An 18,634-nucleotide genomic window follows, 5' to 3' on the forward strand; every position below is an offset into this window, starting at 1 on the left:
TTGATTAAAGGGAGGGTCTGTTCTCCCTGGAATGTGTCCACCTCCTTCTGCTGCAGAACTCAGCTCCACCAGGAGGCCACCTCAGCATGTTTCACTTCAGAGCTGAACCCTTCGGTTGCCTCCGATTGCGACTGTTCCAGAATAAGGGACAGTGGGGCTGCAGGCTTCTTCTAAAGCGAGGCGCAAACTACTGGAAAAAAAACAAGCAATGCAAATTCCACTAGCTCAAACTTCACAGATTAAATATCTGGGACTCAGATTTCATGCTCCTTCGAGACTGCTTATATATTAAGCCTTTATTTTGTGGAATCTGAGCTCGACTCTCCATACATACATAAGCACTTCTGCAGAATGCCAAAATCTCCACCGGTCCAGCAGGGTCCCGGAGAGAGAGTGCGCTCTCCAGCTCTGCCTGTCCTCCTGTTGTTTTTCTGAACTGTGATGGGTGTTTTATTTACAGCTGGAACACAACGGGCAGGGTTTTCATCAGCCTCAGGGAGGGGGAGTTTAACAAGATGGATGAACTCCAAAGCCAAAAGGAGAAACAGAAACCCTTGATGGCTGTGTGTCCAACACACCCAGGGCAACTTTCTCTCCCAACTTGGGCACCTCGCTTAGTACCCACCCCAGCAAGGATGAGCCATGGATGCAAATTCGATTACTTCATTGTCATATACCTTTATTTGTACACACCCTTCAAACTACAGTTAACAGGGAACAAAGCAGAACATGCAAAACAGAAAAAGACGACCAAAACAAGAAAAAGGAAAAAGAACCATTAGGCAATTATAAGAAAATAATATATGTTAAGGAGGATTTGATGAAGGACAACCATTCTATCAACAGCATGCTGCAGCACAGAGACTGTGCTGGCCCTGTTCTTGTAGAAAGCACTGGGACCTCTTTCTTTTTTTGCTGTCATCTATATTAGATCAGTATCAGACTGAGATTATCAAGGGGAAGACAGTATTAATCACACGTTTATTCTGACTGTACATTTGGTAGGCTTTGTTATGCTTATACCAGAGCTGATAAAAGCAGATGATGGAACTGCATTGAAAAAACACAAATACAGTATAGCCAGATGCAAGTTTTTTCAGCACTACAGGAATTGTGCAGCATTTCAGTTTAGTTTTAGAATGCTTTCACTAACATAAAAAACATTCTCTCATTAATGGTGCATCTATCTGCAGCTATTCTTTTATCTTTCAAAGGAAAATATTTGAATGAGAAAAGTCTCTTTAAGAATAGTGTGCCTGGTTAACCTCACTTCTCAAGATAAACTGCTCTGTCTCCACGCTTTCTGCCATAACAGGGCCAGACGGAGATCATTCTGCCACGCTGCAGAACACTGTGACTTCATTATGAAAATAACATTCTCGTTCCACGTAGACATCTCAGAGTTGTGCATCAATTTCTATATACTGTATGAAAGCCTAAGGATTCACAAAGTGCAGCTTACAGAAATCCCATTCCTGCTGATTTGTGCAAACTTCTTTCCATTTTGAAAGTTTTGCTTTTTAAAAAAATACAAAACAGCTTTATGTGCATTAGTTTCCAGAGACGACAAACCGAAAGCGATAAAATCACTTGGTTACAACATCGATAAGAAACGTTTTGATTCACCCCGCCCCATTACAAAAGGATTTTTCATTCGATACTTTTAATACCTCCTAAAGAAATGCTGAAATAAAAAAAACGGAGTAGCTTTTACAAACAGTATGAAATACACTGGTGAAACAGCAGGGCTTGATTATGGCACAAGGTACCAAAAGGGTTTTGACACATGATTAGAAAACAAACATGAAAACAGCCAAATAATACAATGTGGATGTATGGTCAGAAAAACAGTTAAACTATTGTGCTCTATCCCCAAATACAAATATTTCAATGGCCTGTACATATATGGAACTAAAATCTTACAGTGAAATATAAAAAATTCTCTTACTTTGAATCTATAACTGCTAAAGTTCTCAGGAGAGTCTCAGATGGATACTGAATATCAGAACAGTGACAGACAAACAACCAAAATTAAATGTACCAAAAGCTAGGAATATTTACATTATATATTTGACAAAATAAGTACTCTATGGGATACCTGAAGCAGGTTAGAAATTCTCATAAAAGTAATAGTTGCACATACTGTATTTCTAGTCAGCTGAGGAGCTTACATATAATGCAAAATCATTTTAACTTAGCAAAATGCATCTTAAGAGGTACAAAGTATATTGCTGGGTACACGTTTTAAAGTAAGGAACATGTGGCATTCAGAATTTTTGAAGTACTGACTTGTATGTTGCAAAATACAGAATGTGTTTTTTCTTCTACAACCTACAAACATCCACTTCAGAGCTGCCTCTAATACAAGTTTACAATGTTCAATAGATGCCTCAGACGCAGGGGGAATAAGCAGGTATAGATGAAGACATTGGGAAACAAGGCAGTCTGCGCCTCGTCTTTTCTGTGATCCACAGGGGAAAACTGCGCCCTCATGCAAAAAGAAGTAATGTATTCACTTGGCACCCGTGTGGTAATAAAAAGCACAGAAGGAAAGACAAACTGTAAGGTAAAAATGTAATTGGTGTAGGGTCAGCAATGCATTCGTTTAGGACATACTGTATTTGGTAGTGGTGGAATTTTAAAGTCTGCAGGAATTTTGACAGGGTCTTGACTAATTATTACAATTATTTCTAACAACACACAAACAACAGGCTTTGGTTTATCCCTGCATGAGCTCAAAGCCAGCGTGAACATCCCTAGTGACCTGGGGGTCCACGATCCAGATGTTTATGAGGCCAGATGCAGTGAGATTTCATTCTGACTTTGAATCATGTATATCCTGAGGAAGCTGGGCCTGCGGAGTCTCATTTACTCACTTATTTAACCTGTCTTGACAGGTCTCCAGTTGACTCAAGTGACTTAAAGAGACCCGGGAAACCTCTTGAAGAAACTGAATTCTGGGAGGTGTGACTGTGCAGCCTCTGCTGCGCGACCACATGGGACACCTGTGTGGATTTGAATGCTATGGCATTCTGGGACCCCCCGAGACAGCTGGGCCGATGAACAGCTGCTATGGAAACAGGCTTGTGCTCATTCCCTCCGTCATTCACACTTCATGGATGAGACACCGAGGTGTGGTGAGTGAAGAGCAACACTTGAAAGGATCATCTTTAGCTTCACAGCATGAGAAGTCCTGAAAGTATAACCAGCTGTCTGTTACCTTATTTATAAATGTATTTTAAAAAAAAAGCAAGGAATTCACCAAAGGTCATAAATGCTGCAATGTGGTATCATCCAGTTTATCTTTATAAAAGTTATACAGAAAGTTTTCTTTTTGTTTCTTAGCAAGAACTGAAGAAATCATTAGGGTTTAAAATGGTGGCGTTTCTCCTTCGCAGCTCCGGTCATCCCAGTGGTGTCTAGGTTTATTTTTAGCATGGCTTTCTCTGTGCACTAAGTGCCTGCTGTTTTGGGTCTCTAATTTAGGGACAGATGTGAGAGTGCAAACATTAAGAAGGATTAAGAATGTTAAAACATGTAATCATCAGCACCTGCGAGCTTCTAGGATATGAATTACATCTTTGAATTATTTCTATATTTAAGAATTTGGCTTGAACAAAGTAACAAAACAAGGGAAGGATATATCCTGCAATGAATGTCTCATTTTCTCTGGACACATAAATTACATGCTGTAATACCGTGACCTGCGATTCATGCAACACTTATCGCATGCATCTTGCTTATTGTACAATACATGCACAACAGGAGGGTGACATTGTTTAAGTCACTTAACAGTAATTCCAAGGCAAGTATGCATTCTACCAGTACATGCTGAGTGTCGGAGTCAAATATGCTCCCACATGAAACACAAAATCTGCCAACAACATCCTCTGCTCATCCCGGGAGAAATGAGAGCTCACAGACAGGTTCTGCAATCTAACAGGCACCAAAGTTATTAAATACACAGAGGACATATCCCACAATGTTGTTACAGACACTTTCATTCTTTCGTTATTACTATTTTCTTATTTCTTCACAAATCACCATTTGTGAAGAAACTTTATTCATGATTGGAATAAAGTAGTAAAAGCGCATCTTGGTGTGAAAAAATCTGCGAGTACCTGGAACTTTCTGAAATGTCTTGTGTGTTTAAAATTGGTAAACAAGCTTAGCTATGACACTTTAAACATGTCTAGCTAAGGAAGAGAGAGGGAAAGCATGGAATCAAGCATAATGGATAACCCTAACATAATAAAGAAACTCATTCTTAACATGTAACCAATAAACCACCTCCACAAATACAGCACATCTGTTGGAATAAAACAAACATCTGATTTACACTGCTAGATTGACACCTTTAAGTTTAGAAGGACTCTATATTTCTTAAATAGAAACATGCAATAAGGTTTGCATGTCACATTTATAAAAACTGGTTCTTTTAGTTATCAACTGCATTGACATTTTTCCCCTAACACTCAATCTGGATTAATATTTAACAATTTCATCTTGACCGGCTCCTGATGGTCTGATATTATCTTAGAAAAATGGGGCATTTGGACTTAACTGTCATCAAATAGACCCATTTCAGGACAAATTGTACAGTTTATTAAAATGCACGGTTTATATCAATGTAAGAGACAACACTGTATCCTACCTTGGAAATTGTTAAATATTTTCATTCCTTTGCATTGAGAGTGGATTTGTGTGTGTGACTAACATATCACATTGCAATTTGGATGTTTTACAGAATTCCATGATGGTAATAATAAGCAAAGAAAATCATGGGTCATGAAGTATAGGTGAGGTTTAGGTCAAGAAATATTATCGTTATCTGTAGGGTGAAGGCAGAACATAACTGCTGATATTAATTTTGATTACTGTAACTTCAGAAAAGTCTTTGACACAGCTATGATACAAAAATATGAACTACAATGGCATTTTGGAACAGCAGAAAATGCCATGGTGTTTTCTCCATTTTGTATGTTGTAGTAAATGTATTAAGACAGCACTTCTCCAATAGCACACTATGCTAAGGAAGGTTTCATCACTGATATGCAACCATGCCTTTGACTGCCCACAGGGTCAGGTGGTTGTTGGTATTCACTGACAGCCAAACAGCCAATGTTGGTGAATACAATGACAGTCAGTGTATTCACTGACAGCCCTTAGCATCATTATAAGAGACCAAGTAAAAACTGGACAAAAACCCATAATGGCCCATCAAAGATCCTCGCCTTAACTTTTAACACAGAAATGATCGGATGTGAAAGAAAGCAACGCCATAAGACAGGTCTCCAGCCCAAGCCTTCCTGGAGTCACAGAGAGAATGATGTGGCCAGTAATCTACACTACAGAGCTCTTTCTGCCAAGAGCTTCTACCATAGAACAGAGGCAAATGCATTCCTTCTATCACTGTGTGTATATATTTAATATAATACATCATTATATACTGTATATGTATGAGAAAAGCAGGAAGCAATACTATGAACCATGATTTTAGGCCATGATTTCTTGCCAGGCCCTGAATCAACACTGGCTCCCCCTGCACCTCTGACCAGCAGTTTGACAAGGCTGTGCTGACTGTGTCACCTCACGCGCTCCGCCATTCCACTTGGTGCTCACCAGCGGAGAAGATCAAGGCGGGAACCAGTCCCTTCAGGCACAGACAAGGAACAATGGCTTGAGCCGTTTTGTTTCAGCCTTTTGATTCTTGAGGTTGATCGGAGCGTGCAGCAAGCCAGGTAGAAACAGCTAACGTTTTAAGTTTTGTCAGTAATTCCCGAGATCTCTCTCAATCCCAGCAGACAAAGAAGGTCGTCTGTCTGGTAATGCGTGAACGCACAATCAGTGACAAGCGCGTGTAGGTTTTTTTGTTGTGTGTTTGCTTAAATGCCCCTTCAGAATCCAGATTTGGCCACATTGCACACTACTTATTAACACATTATACCCCTACAACACTTCCGATATGTTTTTTTTTTTACTGTTTTAAGAAAGACGTTAAGTATGAAAAGTTGTTGGTTGGTTTTAGTTCCTGGGTCACAGATTTTTTTGCCCATCAGCTCCACGTGTGTGTGAGTGTTCTGCGTTCCTGCCCGCTCCTCTCCGGCCTGACTTCATACCACGCTCTGTATGGAGGGGTGGATGAACTGGGTGTTGATGTACGAGAAGCCCTCGAACTCGGCCTGGTCGATGTTGGCGATGACCAGCTGGTCCGGGGGGGTCAGCATGGGCTGCGTGCGCGTGAAGAACTTGTCGAAGTTCTCTGCCCCCTTGCCACACTGTCAGGAAAGGAAGGAGACAAAACAGAGAGCACGTCAGAGAGCCGGAACTCGCAATCGGCAAGGCCAGCGCTGAAGCACCGCTGTGGTTTTTTCCCCACATGGCCCACATATTAAAAAATAAACCATATTAAGGACCAGCCAACTTGCACGGCACAGCGTGGAAGCTGCAGAGCGGCCCACACTGCAGGGCAACCCAGCACGAGAGCAATAACCCCAGCAGCTTGGAAATCCCACTCACAGTTGGCCGGAGGCATGACTCACACCCCAACTGGACTACAGGGCTCAGGCTGGGCCCCAAAGGCTGGAGGATGGGAAACCAGTCAACAGATCTCAGATCTCGCACAAGTACAACTTCACAGTTGTTTCTCCTCATCTACTGTACTACTGAGACGTGAGCTCACCAGTGTTTGTGATAGTCGCTGAAACATTAAGACCACATGTACACAATGTGAAAACCTCACAGATAAATTACTGTGTTGATAATTGTACATCTGCCTAAAAACTAGAAGCATTACATGTGCCAGGAAACTCATGAAACATGAAACATAAAAAAAACAAACTTTCCTTGAATTTTGCAAAAAATAAAAAATTTCTGGAGCGCATTTGGACTAGTTTATGTTGCAGCAGCACTAGTTTAAGTATCTCTGTCTCTTCTGGTTTTTGCTCCAGTAGAGCTCCTAAACACAGATTATGATCTGAGTTTTTCTGTCTGGCACATATTTGTACACTTTGCTTTCAGCTCTTAAAAGGTGAAGTTGGATTTATGATTTAGGTTTCAACCCAGTACAAGTTTTGGAGTTTCACCTCCCTCAGTGACCTCATTCTAGTGTGTTACCTGTAGTGTAGCCACTTAACTTCCACAGAATGAAACGATCTGCATGGTGGTTGTGTTTGACATGACCACACCTACTATGGGCGTGTCCAATGTGATGTCAATCCTGCAGTGGGTGTGTCCAATACATTGGTAGTTCCATAGTGGGCGTATCATAATACCACATGGGGGATTTGATTAGTGTGGCATTCCCAATGTGGGCGTGCCTGATGCCGAGCCACTCCCCATGAGGAAATACACTGATACCTATACGGTGATTACAGTGCCACCCCCACCTGTGTCTGTTCATCGTTAATTGAAAAACTCAGTAAGTCAACTGGGAAGCGGGTTGAGGAGAGGCTGTATAAAGTTCTCTTGCTGAAGTTATTGAAAATAATACTCTTGAAAATATTTTGATGCTCAGTTCCCATGAGGGAAACAAGTTAAATACAAGTCTGAACAGGGAAGCAGTTCAATTACATAATCAATTAGCACTGGAGATGTAGAACACAGTCAGAATGAAAACCTCTAAGACCAGGGTTGTGAACAATTGTCATAAAAATTGTGACCAATCCACCACTGAATACCACTGCATTCTATATTATTTACCACTTTCCTTTTGTTAGGCCAAAAAGAACCCACACCATTTGTGAGGACACAAATGGAAACTAATGGGAAATGCATTTAAAACAGAGGCCAGGTTATGTGTCCTGAAGCTGGTACCTTGGCTTCTCTCGGGAAACAGCTGCTGGAGATCCTCAGATCATTTAGCTACTGATCTCAGATCAATTAAAAGGGCCTTCTCTCTTATGTTGAAGAAAAGTGCTCAAAAAAGCAATAATGTGTTTCTTCCTGTTTCGTTTATTAAATAAAACCAATTAAAGAAGTGCATAGAAAAAACATTGCAATCAATTCAACTGAGCTGTACTATACAGAATATAGATCAACAAAATATCCTTCTCAGTTCAGTTGCAACTTGTATGCTGTTAGCAGAGATGCTCCACTGTAACTGTCACAGGGAACACAGGTCAAAACCCTGATTAAAAGATGATCAGGGAGAAGGGAATATTCAGACCTAACCACGTCCAGGCTTCTGGTGATTGCATTTTAAACACAGCCCCACAAAATCAATATGTGCCCTCTTCAGTTCATGTGTTGAGGACACCAACCCCCTGGGGCAAAGCACGCCCACCCGCCTTCGTCATTAACACCTTCCAAGCACTTCTCGCCTCCGAGTCTTCCAGATATCCAAGCCTGGCATTTCCAGTGTCAACTACCAACAAACCCCCAGCGGCTGACATCTGAGTGCCTATAGGAACATCTTCAACACGTTTATAACAACAGGGACACGCGTGACGTGATTAAAGAGTGAAAAGAAGATTGGAATAAACCTGGTGCAGATGAAAACTGAGGAAATCATTAGCTTTTCTACTGTCCACCTACTGTACATTGTGCTTCTAATTGGAGATAAAATTAGCACTTGGGATCCCAGAGTAGCAGTACAAACTCACACTGTAAACTCACTCATGGAAACCCAAATTGATTTCTGTGTCTGGCTGCACATGATTGTGAGCTGGAAGCAGATTTTAAGGGTTGTTTGAAGGTCTTAGAAGCTTTAGCCCTGCTTCGGGATACCATCTGGGCGGAGATACCCTTTCTATCTACAGAGGTCTGGCTGTGCATGTGTCTGCTTCACAGCAATAGGAGGGGAAGCACCTGATTCTGTGCCTTTCAACACCCCAGGCAGCCTGGAGAGCTGTGCTGTGAGTCTGCATGCAGGAGGAGATTAATAGGAAAAACACAAAGCGCTGCTGAATCTTTTATCCCAGCGTACAAACTGCTCCAGCCCAAAGGAGACGTGCGGAGAGCCAGCCCTTTTATAGCGCTGTCAGGTGTCAGAAGATCCCCTTAAATTAAAAACTAGCATTTCAAGAAAGTTTTTTTTAAATATTTTTTTATGAATGCAAGACTAAAAAATGTTTTCATGTCAGGACAGTTTCTTTAACAAATTCACAGTTTACCACACCAGTGCCAAAAACACCTGCTGGCCTTACATGTCTATAGCATGCTGGATTTTTCCCCAAATCACATGGCAATATAGTGAGAGATAATTCCTTACACGTACTGTACATAGCGCTTTTCTGGACACTCCTCTCAGAGCACTTTAGAGGAAATGGGGATCCCCTCCATCACCACCAGCGTGCAGCCCCACCTGGATGATGCTCCAGTCCGCTCCCCACACACCAGCTCCCAGTGGGGAGGAGAGCAGAGTGAAGAAGCCAGTTCAGAGATGGGAGTACCTACAGTATCTTACAAGGTTCTAAAGTGAATTGAGAAACTAAAATATAAACTTCCTCTAATTGTGTCTCTTTTGCAATTTACCACTCTTTCCTTATGTGCTCATCTCTCTGACCACATGGGTCAGAGACTAGGGGAGGCCATATAGATCCAGTTGCTAAAACACTGTTTTGTTAGCACAAGTTTGTTTCGTTTTCCTACAAATTAATTATATCGTTATTTAAGATGCAAGATGATATGAAATTATATATGTATACAGTGTAAATATGTGGGTAGAGAATTTTTGTTTTTTAAAGGTAAGGTTTTAAAGGGAATGATATTATTTGGGGAAGATGATGAATGAGCACCAATGTGAGAAATTGGCTTGTAGTGACAGCCTCCGTTTCTGTGACGATCAGGCCTGACAGTCGGCTCCTGCTCATTGATCAGCAGAGACGAGCGTCTCGCAGGACAGTGAAGCAGCTCACAGAGCAGGAAGTGTGTTCTTGCTACTTCCTGTGCCCTCCGACCCGGGGCGCAGTGAGTAACGCCCCAGTTTGAGCACACACCCCGTCAGGAAATAACAGCTCAAAACTAATCGCAATTAGAGGGGAAGAGTGATCAGTCTCTGTTCAAGCCGTATACACCTTGTGTGTGAATCACACAGCTTCGCCCCAGGCGACTCTCCAGTTCCCTACAGGGAGGGCAAACCCAGCGACCCGGCAGAAGAAGGGTTAAAAACTCTCACCACCACCTGCACAGGGCTGACCAGCTCCCGGAACTCACAGGACTGCAGGTTCACTGCAAGACAGTCTCTGAGCTCATGTTAACTATCATCCACACTGGGAGTCTTAACAGATCCAGCCCCCGTACTAATTAGTGGATTTCCCTGACTTATTCTAAAAAGGAATTAGGGACAGATTGTTTGGTGCTAAGTAACATCAAAGTAAGAACTGTTAGGAGACATTACATAAACGTTTAATACCAAAAGTATCAAGATTAAGGCTAAAATGACATTTTTTTCATTATACCATGGCCACTCAAATACTCTTAATGTGAAAGGCCCAGTTCATACCCTGTCATACACAATATTTCTAGAAACATTCAGTAGCTTTTTACCTTATTTCTATATTATAGAATTCTAGTCTGCTATGCAAATAAAAATAATGCTAATTTGTCATGTGCAATTTTATGGATCAAATTAGTTATGAAAGGGTTTATTGGAGTCATATTAATATTACGTTGATGCTCCATAAAACACAAAACTACCGTAGATCTGTGACTGTGTCCTGATGTGCTCCTTTTACGGGGAAGTTAAAAACACCCCCCATGCAAATTACATTACGTCGACCCTGGAGAGAAGAAGGGTTTACGTTTTAATGCCAAGTACTTGTCTGCATCAGTCAGGTTGAGAAATAAAACATAACCTTTCTCTGTCCTGCCTTTTCTGAAGCCCAGCTCCAGCTGTCTGCTCTGTGGGTTACTGTCTGGAAAGCATTTTCTGGGAACGCAGTGTGGCTCGCGGTGAAGGCTGTCGTGCTGTGCCACGAGCGGACGTTCCCCAGGGGCATGGGAGTAACAGGACGCGGCGTCATTATCTAGACGTGCTTCCCTTCATAGCCATGATCCGCATCTACGTACATCAGCACAGGGGAAAAACTGATGCTAGGTGGAGTCCTCCTTTAAAACCTCCACACTTCAACACTTTATTCTACGGGATAGCCAGGTTCGGGATTCACGCAGGGCTGTCCGACCTTGGGGCTCCTGAGAGCCCGGGGGCCGCTGTGTGCTCAGGGCTTCCAGGTCTCTTCAAAGCAGCAGCACCCGAAGAGCTGGGAGTTGCTGGCTCAAGTGAGGTGGTGAAAGGTGAGCTGGACTGAAACCTGCAGGTGCACTGACCCCTGGATTCAAGGTCCAGAGGTCACAGTGTCTGCGGTGCTCCGAGAGCTCCTGGAAGAGGAGGAGCTTCCTGCCACACGGCACACACAATCCCAGACTCCGTCAGGACCTGAACGATGAAACACACTACAAATGAGTGAGCTCTGGGCTTTCCTGACCACCTGCGAGTGTCTAAGCCCTGCATAAGGAGGAATATTCATGTTGCTCTTCGAGCGAGGGTGAAGATACTTCGGATGATTCTAAAATACTAATTTAAGAATCATAATAAGGCTTTTAGTCTCTTTGTGATCATTGTTGTTAATTTGTAATAAAATGGCATAACAATTATGCCACCCCCAAAAATGGCAGAGAGAGATGGGGTGTCAGATAAAAGCAGGGAAAGAGACCATACAGTACGTTTCTAATCACAGAGCATTTCCACACATTCAGCATCAAGAACATTTTCTTTGAAGGCTATAAACACCCCCCCAAGCCTTCAAATGAATGAATAGTGACTTACATTAAGTTTGATCCCATGGACTACAATTTATTGATTGCAGCTTTCATTTCTATTTAAATATTTGAAAACTAGCAATTTTAGGCTATATCTTTATGAATACAAGCCATGATGTATTTTTTTCCAGCACTCCAAATAAAAGTGGAAATTGTACAGCGTGCATTTGACTGATTTTAAGGTAGCTGAACACTATTTTTCTATACTACCATTCCAGGCTGTAGTGCTACTGTCTGTGTTTCCTGCATTACTTCACTGTAGCTCTGTGTATAATGACTTCCACCAGAGTGCAGGAATATGTGCCAGATACAGAAACAGCCCTACATAATTTAATATGATTTACGAAATGCAGAGGACGATCCTGAGGACATATTAAAACTAATCAGGAGAGGGCAGCTGAAATGAATTTGATTTCTTCTGGATTCCCACACACTCAGGAGCTGACACACTGATCTCCCAGTTGCTTGCCTCACTCTGCACATCATGCACACCCGCAACATATAATTAAAACTCTCCTTCAGTCATGTGTGGTCAGCAATGAGCTAGCATGAGGAAGACTGTGTCTGTTAATACTGTCGCCTCTGAGAAGGGTTAAGAGTGTCCTGACTTTCTGTACCTTGGCAGCCTGCTGTGGTTTCATAAATGCCTTTTGATTTTGGTGTTGCTGTTGTACTAATTTATCTTATTCATTTCTTAAGATTCCATTTGGCATCTCTGTGTTACCTGCTCCTATGTATTGATTGCAATCTCACACCAGTCATCGGTGCTAAAGTGGGTTTTAATGCAAGACCCTGTAGAATGAAAGATTAATTCAGCTGGGCTGCAGTAAATAAGGGAGGAATGATAATAGATTTTGAAGGAGAGCAAAGCTGACACAATGGTGACACATCTACTGCAGTGTAATAAAAGTCATAATAGCAATATTAATGCATCGTGAATGCCACAAAACAACTCTTCTACTTCGACACGGAGCACATGAATTTGTCCTATCTGTGTTCCAGTCTCTCTAGAGAATGGCAACTCTTCATGAGAGCACACAGGCACAAACTGTTTGCAGGAGTTCTTGCATTACCCTTCAGGATTCTGCAGACTCCAGTAGAAATAAAATTACTATTTATGGAACAGAGGATGCCATTAGGATGGTTTACAAAATGCATCTGCAAGGGAGCACAAAAAGAAAAAAGCCAAACTTTGTATTTTTTTCCTTACAGAGTGACAAGGCACCTTTATCTGAACTCTGTGTTTTTCATGTTGAACGTCTTGAAAATTCTCATGAAAAACCGTAAACTTTAGATTGCACCTCTGACAAGTTTAATTAAATTCACCTTTCTGCCCACAGAAGAGGTCCAGATGGGGCTGGGACCTTTCAAAAATGAGTAAACCCTTAATGTGAGACACTCATCCAAAATCAAACAGAGAGGATTTTAGAGTCCAGGATTTCCAGAATATCAAAGCGATGCCAAATCTAAGGAGCTAAGATGGATACAGTTTACAGAGACTTACTTGGGCACTGTTGTCTATGGCAGACAACTGACCTTGTTTTTACTCAAAACCTTGACCTAGCCACTTATCAGAAATTACAGGGCTCTGTTAAGGAGCGGGAAGGATCCTCTGATGACTAAAAAGTTCCAATTTATTACTGGGTTGTTATTTTGCAATAAGGTCTGCATTGTGATACAATCTGATTAATGGTCTGAAAGCTGTAGCCCCGAGATGAAAGCCCAAGAAATAAGCAAAGATAATTACGATGATATATAAACAGCAGCCCCACTGTGCCCACTGCTCCTTCCTCTGAGGGGCACTGCAGACAAGAGACCTCACTGAAGGACAACCACATGTTCTGCTTTCGGTTAATTATTTTTCTTTCTCCCAGTTTCCCTGTGCTGGCACATGATGCCAGCGCTAAAGTCCCCGTCAGGTGAGACCGGGCTCACACTAGACATTCCAGAGGCCCCACTGGACAGAGCCAAAGCCCGGCCCATGCATGGGATCCGGAGAGGATTCACGGCAATCCTGCAACTCCTGCAATCCCTTCCAGCACACATTCCGGCTGCCCGTACGTTATGTTTGAAGGGTTGCATCTGCATATTCTCTGCATAGTGATCAGGCGGCTGCAGGGCTGCAGATATGACCTGCCTGCCCGCGAAAAGTTTCTGTGGGCATCTGTAGAAAATAAACTGGTTGAGTTCATATCAGCAACTTTAATGTGCGGAGGTGTTGTCTACACAACACTACGCACACTTTGATTGTTTTTTACCAGAAACAGCAGGTGCATTTCAAACCGAGGACCATGTCAACACAAGCAAAACATCACTGGTACTTTGAATAAAAAAGTTGTGGAAAGTTCTCCTTGTACATGAATAATAATAATAATTATAATAATAATTGCTTACACTTATATAGCGCTTTTCTGGACACTCCACTCAAAGCGCTTTACAGGTAATGGGGACTCCCCTCCACCACCACCAGTGTGCAGCCCCACCTGGATGATGCGACGGCAGCCATAGTGCGCCAGAACGCTCACCACACATCAGCTATCAGTGGGGAGGAGAGCAGAGTAATGTAGCCAATTCATAGAGGGGGATTATTAGGAGGCCATGATGGGGTAAAGGCCAGGGGGGAAATTTGGCCAGGACACCGGGGTTACACCCCTACTCTTTTCGAGAAGCGCCCTGGGATTTTTAATGACCACAGAGAGTCAGGACCTCGGTTTTCCGTCTCATCCGAAGGACGGCGCCTGTTTACAGTATAGTGTCCCCGTCACTATACTGGGGCATTAGGACCCACATGGACCACAGGGTGAGCGCCCCCTGCTGGCCCCACTAACACCTCTTCCATGAGTGAATGAGTGAACTACCTCATTGTTAGTGTGCCAGTGTACAGCGGCTTAGGAGCACACATTGGGCCTTTTAGTCAGTGTGATTAATGAGGTTGTACACCAACACAAAATCATTTCCACACTCTCCCTGCTGATTTAAATGCAAAGCCTACATGGAATGTCACTTTTATTTGGGATTAAAAATGGCAGCTAAATACACTGCTGTGGCAAAGCTAGCAATTCAATTCTAAACATAATTATCAAGCTTTCAAACTTTAAAAAAAAGACAACTGAGCATGGTATTTCTAAAATGATGTGTTGACTTTGTCTGTCTTTTCTCTTAAAAATGATAAATCTACTAGCTGTCATTTCTTTCCTAGACGGGGAGGTACAAAAAATAATTTTGTACCTTGAGCTGCCTACTTGTGTAAAACAAGAGAAGAAGCAACAGGGAATGACTTGAATTTTCCTGCTAACACTTTGAACATTGGTTCAGATTTAATTAATGTTTCTGCCTGGGGTGCGCTTATAAAGACACCTTTTTATTATTTCAGCCTTAGAAAGCAATAATAATTGAGCTTTGAATGCAAATGAAAACAATGATAATTAGAATGAAATTTCATTTAATGATTTCATGATTTTCTGAAGAAAAAACTGTTATTGTTTCAAGTAAAGGCACAGGGAACTTTCCTTCCTAGAACAATCAGAGCATTAGCACAACTAAAAATAATGAATGCGCTCATGAATATATTTTCTTTAGAATTTTTCAAATAGAAAATTAACCCCACAACAAAGTTCCTCCAGGTGAAGCGTTATGTTAATTCTGACCAGTTTGGGAACAGTAGCAGCACGTTTGGTCTTTCTCCTGCCCGGCTCTGTGCTGTACTCAGTGTTCTACTGCTGTGACAACATGTGCAACTTGCAGTCCTCTCCTGTGGCCCCTGGAGACCCAGTGACGACAGAAGGAGGAGAGAGTGAACTGCAAGAGCGAGGGACTGGAGCTCAGTCAAACTGTGCCTATTGCTGTGGGACATTTACACAGTGAAGCTGAAAGGAAGCAAATAATAATTGAAATACATGCATGCATACACATGTATTTAATATATTTATGATGTTGTAATTTAATATTTAATATATATATATATGATTGTAAAAAAAAGGTTCTCTGGGAAGTACTGCTGTGTTGAGGCTAAGCATAAAAACTCTCGAGCAGGTAGATGAACCCTTGCCAGTAAATATCCTGTATAACACACTGCAGCTGCATTGTCAGGTGAGAGAATTTGGGGTGGAGACACTGTCTGGAAGCATCGAGGAGAGCTGTATTTGCAGCATTGCTTTTTTACGTACCACAATAAATCTATCGTGTCTATTAAACCCATAACACGAAAGGAAACATTATATGCAAATCATGGCGTTGCTTCTAATGATTTAATCCATTAATTGACCTACTAAATTACAATTAACTGAATTGCTACAGAAAGCCATTTTAATTTTATTTAAAGATAACAGGTTTGTTAGAGCTAACTAGACCTGCTTCATGTTTTTTTTTCTGTGGGGTCCTTTTCCCAGAGAGTGGGAAGGCTGGAGCTCTGCATGCAAACAGCATCATCAGCTACAAGAGATGTGAGGGGCTGATCCCAGAAGCTTGGAAGACGAGGGTGATGCCCAGCAGAGGAGAGCTGACGGCGGGGGGTACTTACCACTTTGGGCTTGAAGGGCGGCTGGATATCGCGGTTCTCCAGCCGGTCCCAGTCGATCCTGCGGAAGAAGGCGTGCTCCTTGATGTCTCGCTCGCCCTCTGGCCCGCAACCCAGCCTCTTGGAGGGGTGCTTGGTCATGAGCTGCAGAGGCAGACACACAGGCAGCAGGCTCAGGCACACGACCATACACGACACAGGTGCACGCGGCCTCACACCAACCCAGCGTCGCAGAAGGCCGACACCAGCAGCGTGCAGTCCGGTGTCAGGGGTGGGTCATGCAGAGCTGAAGTTCACATCATCTCACTGAACTCCCTCACTACCCCGGTGTCAATGAACAGCTTTGCTTTAATCAATGTCTTATCGGAAACACACAGGCTTTGAGGGCTGCAGCTGTTTTCTAGGGCTTCATTTAATCTTATTACAAACCTGTTGCTGCTGCAAATGGAAAACTGACCAGGAGACACAAAGGGATGTTAACAAAAAGTCTAAGGCCAAGACCGCTAGGACACTGGTTTCCACGAAGGATAGTGGAAGCTTAGAACAAGCATCCCAGTTACAGCATGCAGCTGGAGGCAGATTCTCTGAACTCTTTCAAGAAACTCAGATCAGCCAACTACCAGTCATCTAACAAGCTTGCCAAACAGACTCATTTAACTTAATTCTGAATGTTCATATGGTTGATCATGTTTGACTAATTCACCGAAGACCTGAGCTACAGTACAGTAAAGGACATAAGCAGGGCCTAAGAAAGGTTACAATTACAAAGGAAGCAATTTGGCTCAGTAGGAGAAAATGGACTCAGGGATCTCATTCACAGTACAGGTAGCTGTTAGCTCTAGCTCATCTTCTGCGATCCAGTGGAATCAACTTTAATAATGTCGTTGGACAGTTTGTCTCAAGTCATTTAAATAGACGCATAAAACCTCCTGTGTCACATCTGCAGTTGATGTTTAGTGAAATGTGAGTATTCACCATGGATCACTCTATGTTATACTGTATGTTAATATGGTATGATATGAATTTAAAGGCTGTAGGAAGTGTTAATCTGAAATAATCCTGACGCATCCTGTCCATGCATTTCAATGAGGTCATTAAATGCTCATGCACCGTTCAAAATGGAATTATGATTCATTTATTACAGTTATTTTAAAGCATTACCCAATTCCCTGGCATGCCTCACAAAGGCTAGGTCTGATCAAATCCTGCTGTAGCATTTGTTGTAATTGGGAGCTACACAGCCTCCTGCGTGGCTTTGAATTCTTGCAGGGGAATGAATCAGTCACCCAGCAACTGCAAGACCAGAACTCGGACTTCTAAGAATGTAAAGTCCTATAAATAATTTAAGTGCTCGTATCCATGCATAAATATTAGAATTATGTGGTTAGAAAAAAGGTTAAGTAACGAGAGGTGCATTTCATGTAGGACTGGGGCATCGAAAGGCCTTGTTCAAATCACTTTAGTCAATTAAAGATTCCATTGTTTTCTTTGTATTGTAACATCCAGGGAACTTTTCAAATGGTAATCATATGCTTATTAAAAAAGTCAGATTGTTCTTTTGTGCAGGCACAAATTCCAAATACATTTATGTCTCAGATAAGAACCAGACAGTAGTGAAGAAACAGTGTCCAATTTAATTCAGGAAAAGAATGTGTCTATCATTATTGAATTCTCCATATCTATTTATAGATAAATAATTTGCTGCACTTTCTCCATTTCTAAGTAAAATAGAGATAACTTTCAAAAAGTGACTGACCTACTTTTTAAAGTAAGTCTTTTGCTCACCTGGAATTGTCATTGACTTGATTTGCCCTTTGAAACGTTTTACAATTACTTTTCTAAAGTGCTCTAAATTCCTGATTCGGAGAGGGAAAACTCACCACAGCCCAGACAGCAGCTACCACATCGACTTTATCACTTCAGCGCCGAGCAGTGAACCATGGTGATGGGACTCTCAGAAATACAAATCAGTCATTTTCTTTTTAACACAATGCTTGCTTCTGGGTCAAAGCCACACTATGTACTATATATTCATTAAAAGACATCACTAATGTGTGACACCTGGAGCTCTGTGGCTTTTGCTTGATAATGCAAATGAATACAGATGAGCCTGCCTCTCTCATTTCCGCCCGACTATGAATGGCAACACAGCCAAAGACGTCCACATTCAACATGAACAGAATGTAAACATTCTGGGACTCATGGGGTCCGCAGGAAACGTCTGTTTCGCCTCTCTCCACTCCCCAGCCTGCAGACACAGCTCGCAATACCCTCCAAAATAAAACCCTGCCCTTCCTGGGCAAGAACTGCAAAAAAAGGCTTAATATCAAGCAGAAATGCTTGTTCATCATGACAGGT

The 18,634-nt window shown here is 42.2% G+C and overlaps 1 protein-coding gene across 2 annotated transcripts in view; it reads right to left on the bottom strand.

Moving 5' to 3' along the window:
* Nucleotides 1-658: 658 nt before the first annotated feature.
* The window catches only part of prkcab (protein kinase C, alpha, b), a 188,537-nt gene continuing 170,561 nt past the window's right edge, over nucleotides 659-18,634 (bottom strand). For both annotated transcript variants that reach the window (XM_069194637.1, XM_069194636.1), the window contains 2 exons: nucleotides 16,280-16,420; nucleotides 659-6,278 (listed from right to left, as the gene is read on the bottom strand). In XM_069194637.1, the coding sequence (XP_069050738.1) occupies nucleotides 6,114-6,278; nucleotides 16,280-16,420 (306 nt within the window). In that variant the 3' untranslated portion in view covers nucleotides 659-6,113. The remainder of the gene's footprint in view (nucleotides 6,279-16,279; nucleotides 16,421-18,634) is intronic.

Source organism: Lepisosteus oculatus, chromosome 9, assembly GCF_040954835.1.
Source record: "Lepisosteus oculatus isolate fLepOcu1 chromosome 9, fLepOcu1.hap2, whole genome shotgun sequence".
NCBI classification, from domain to species: Eukaryota; Metazoa; Chordata; class Actinopteri; order Semionotiformes; family Lepisosteidae; genus Lepisosteus; species Lepisosteus oculatus.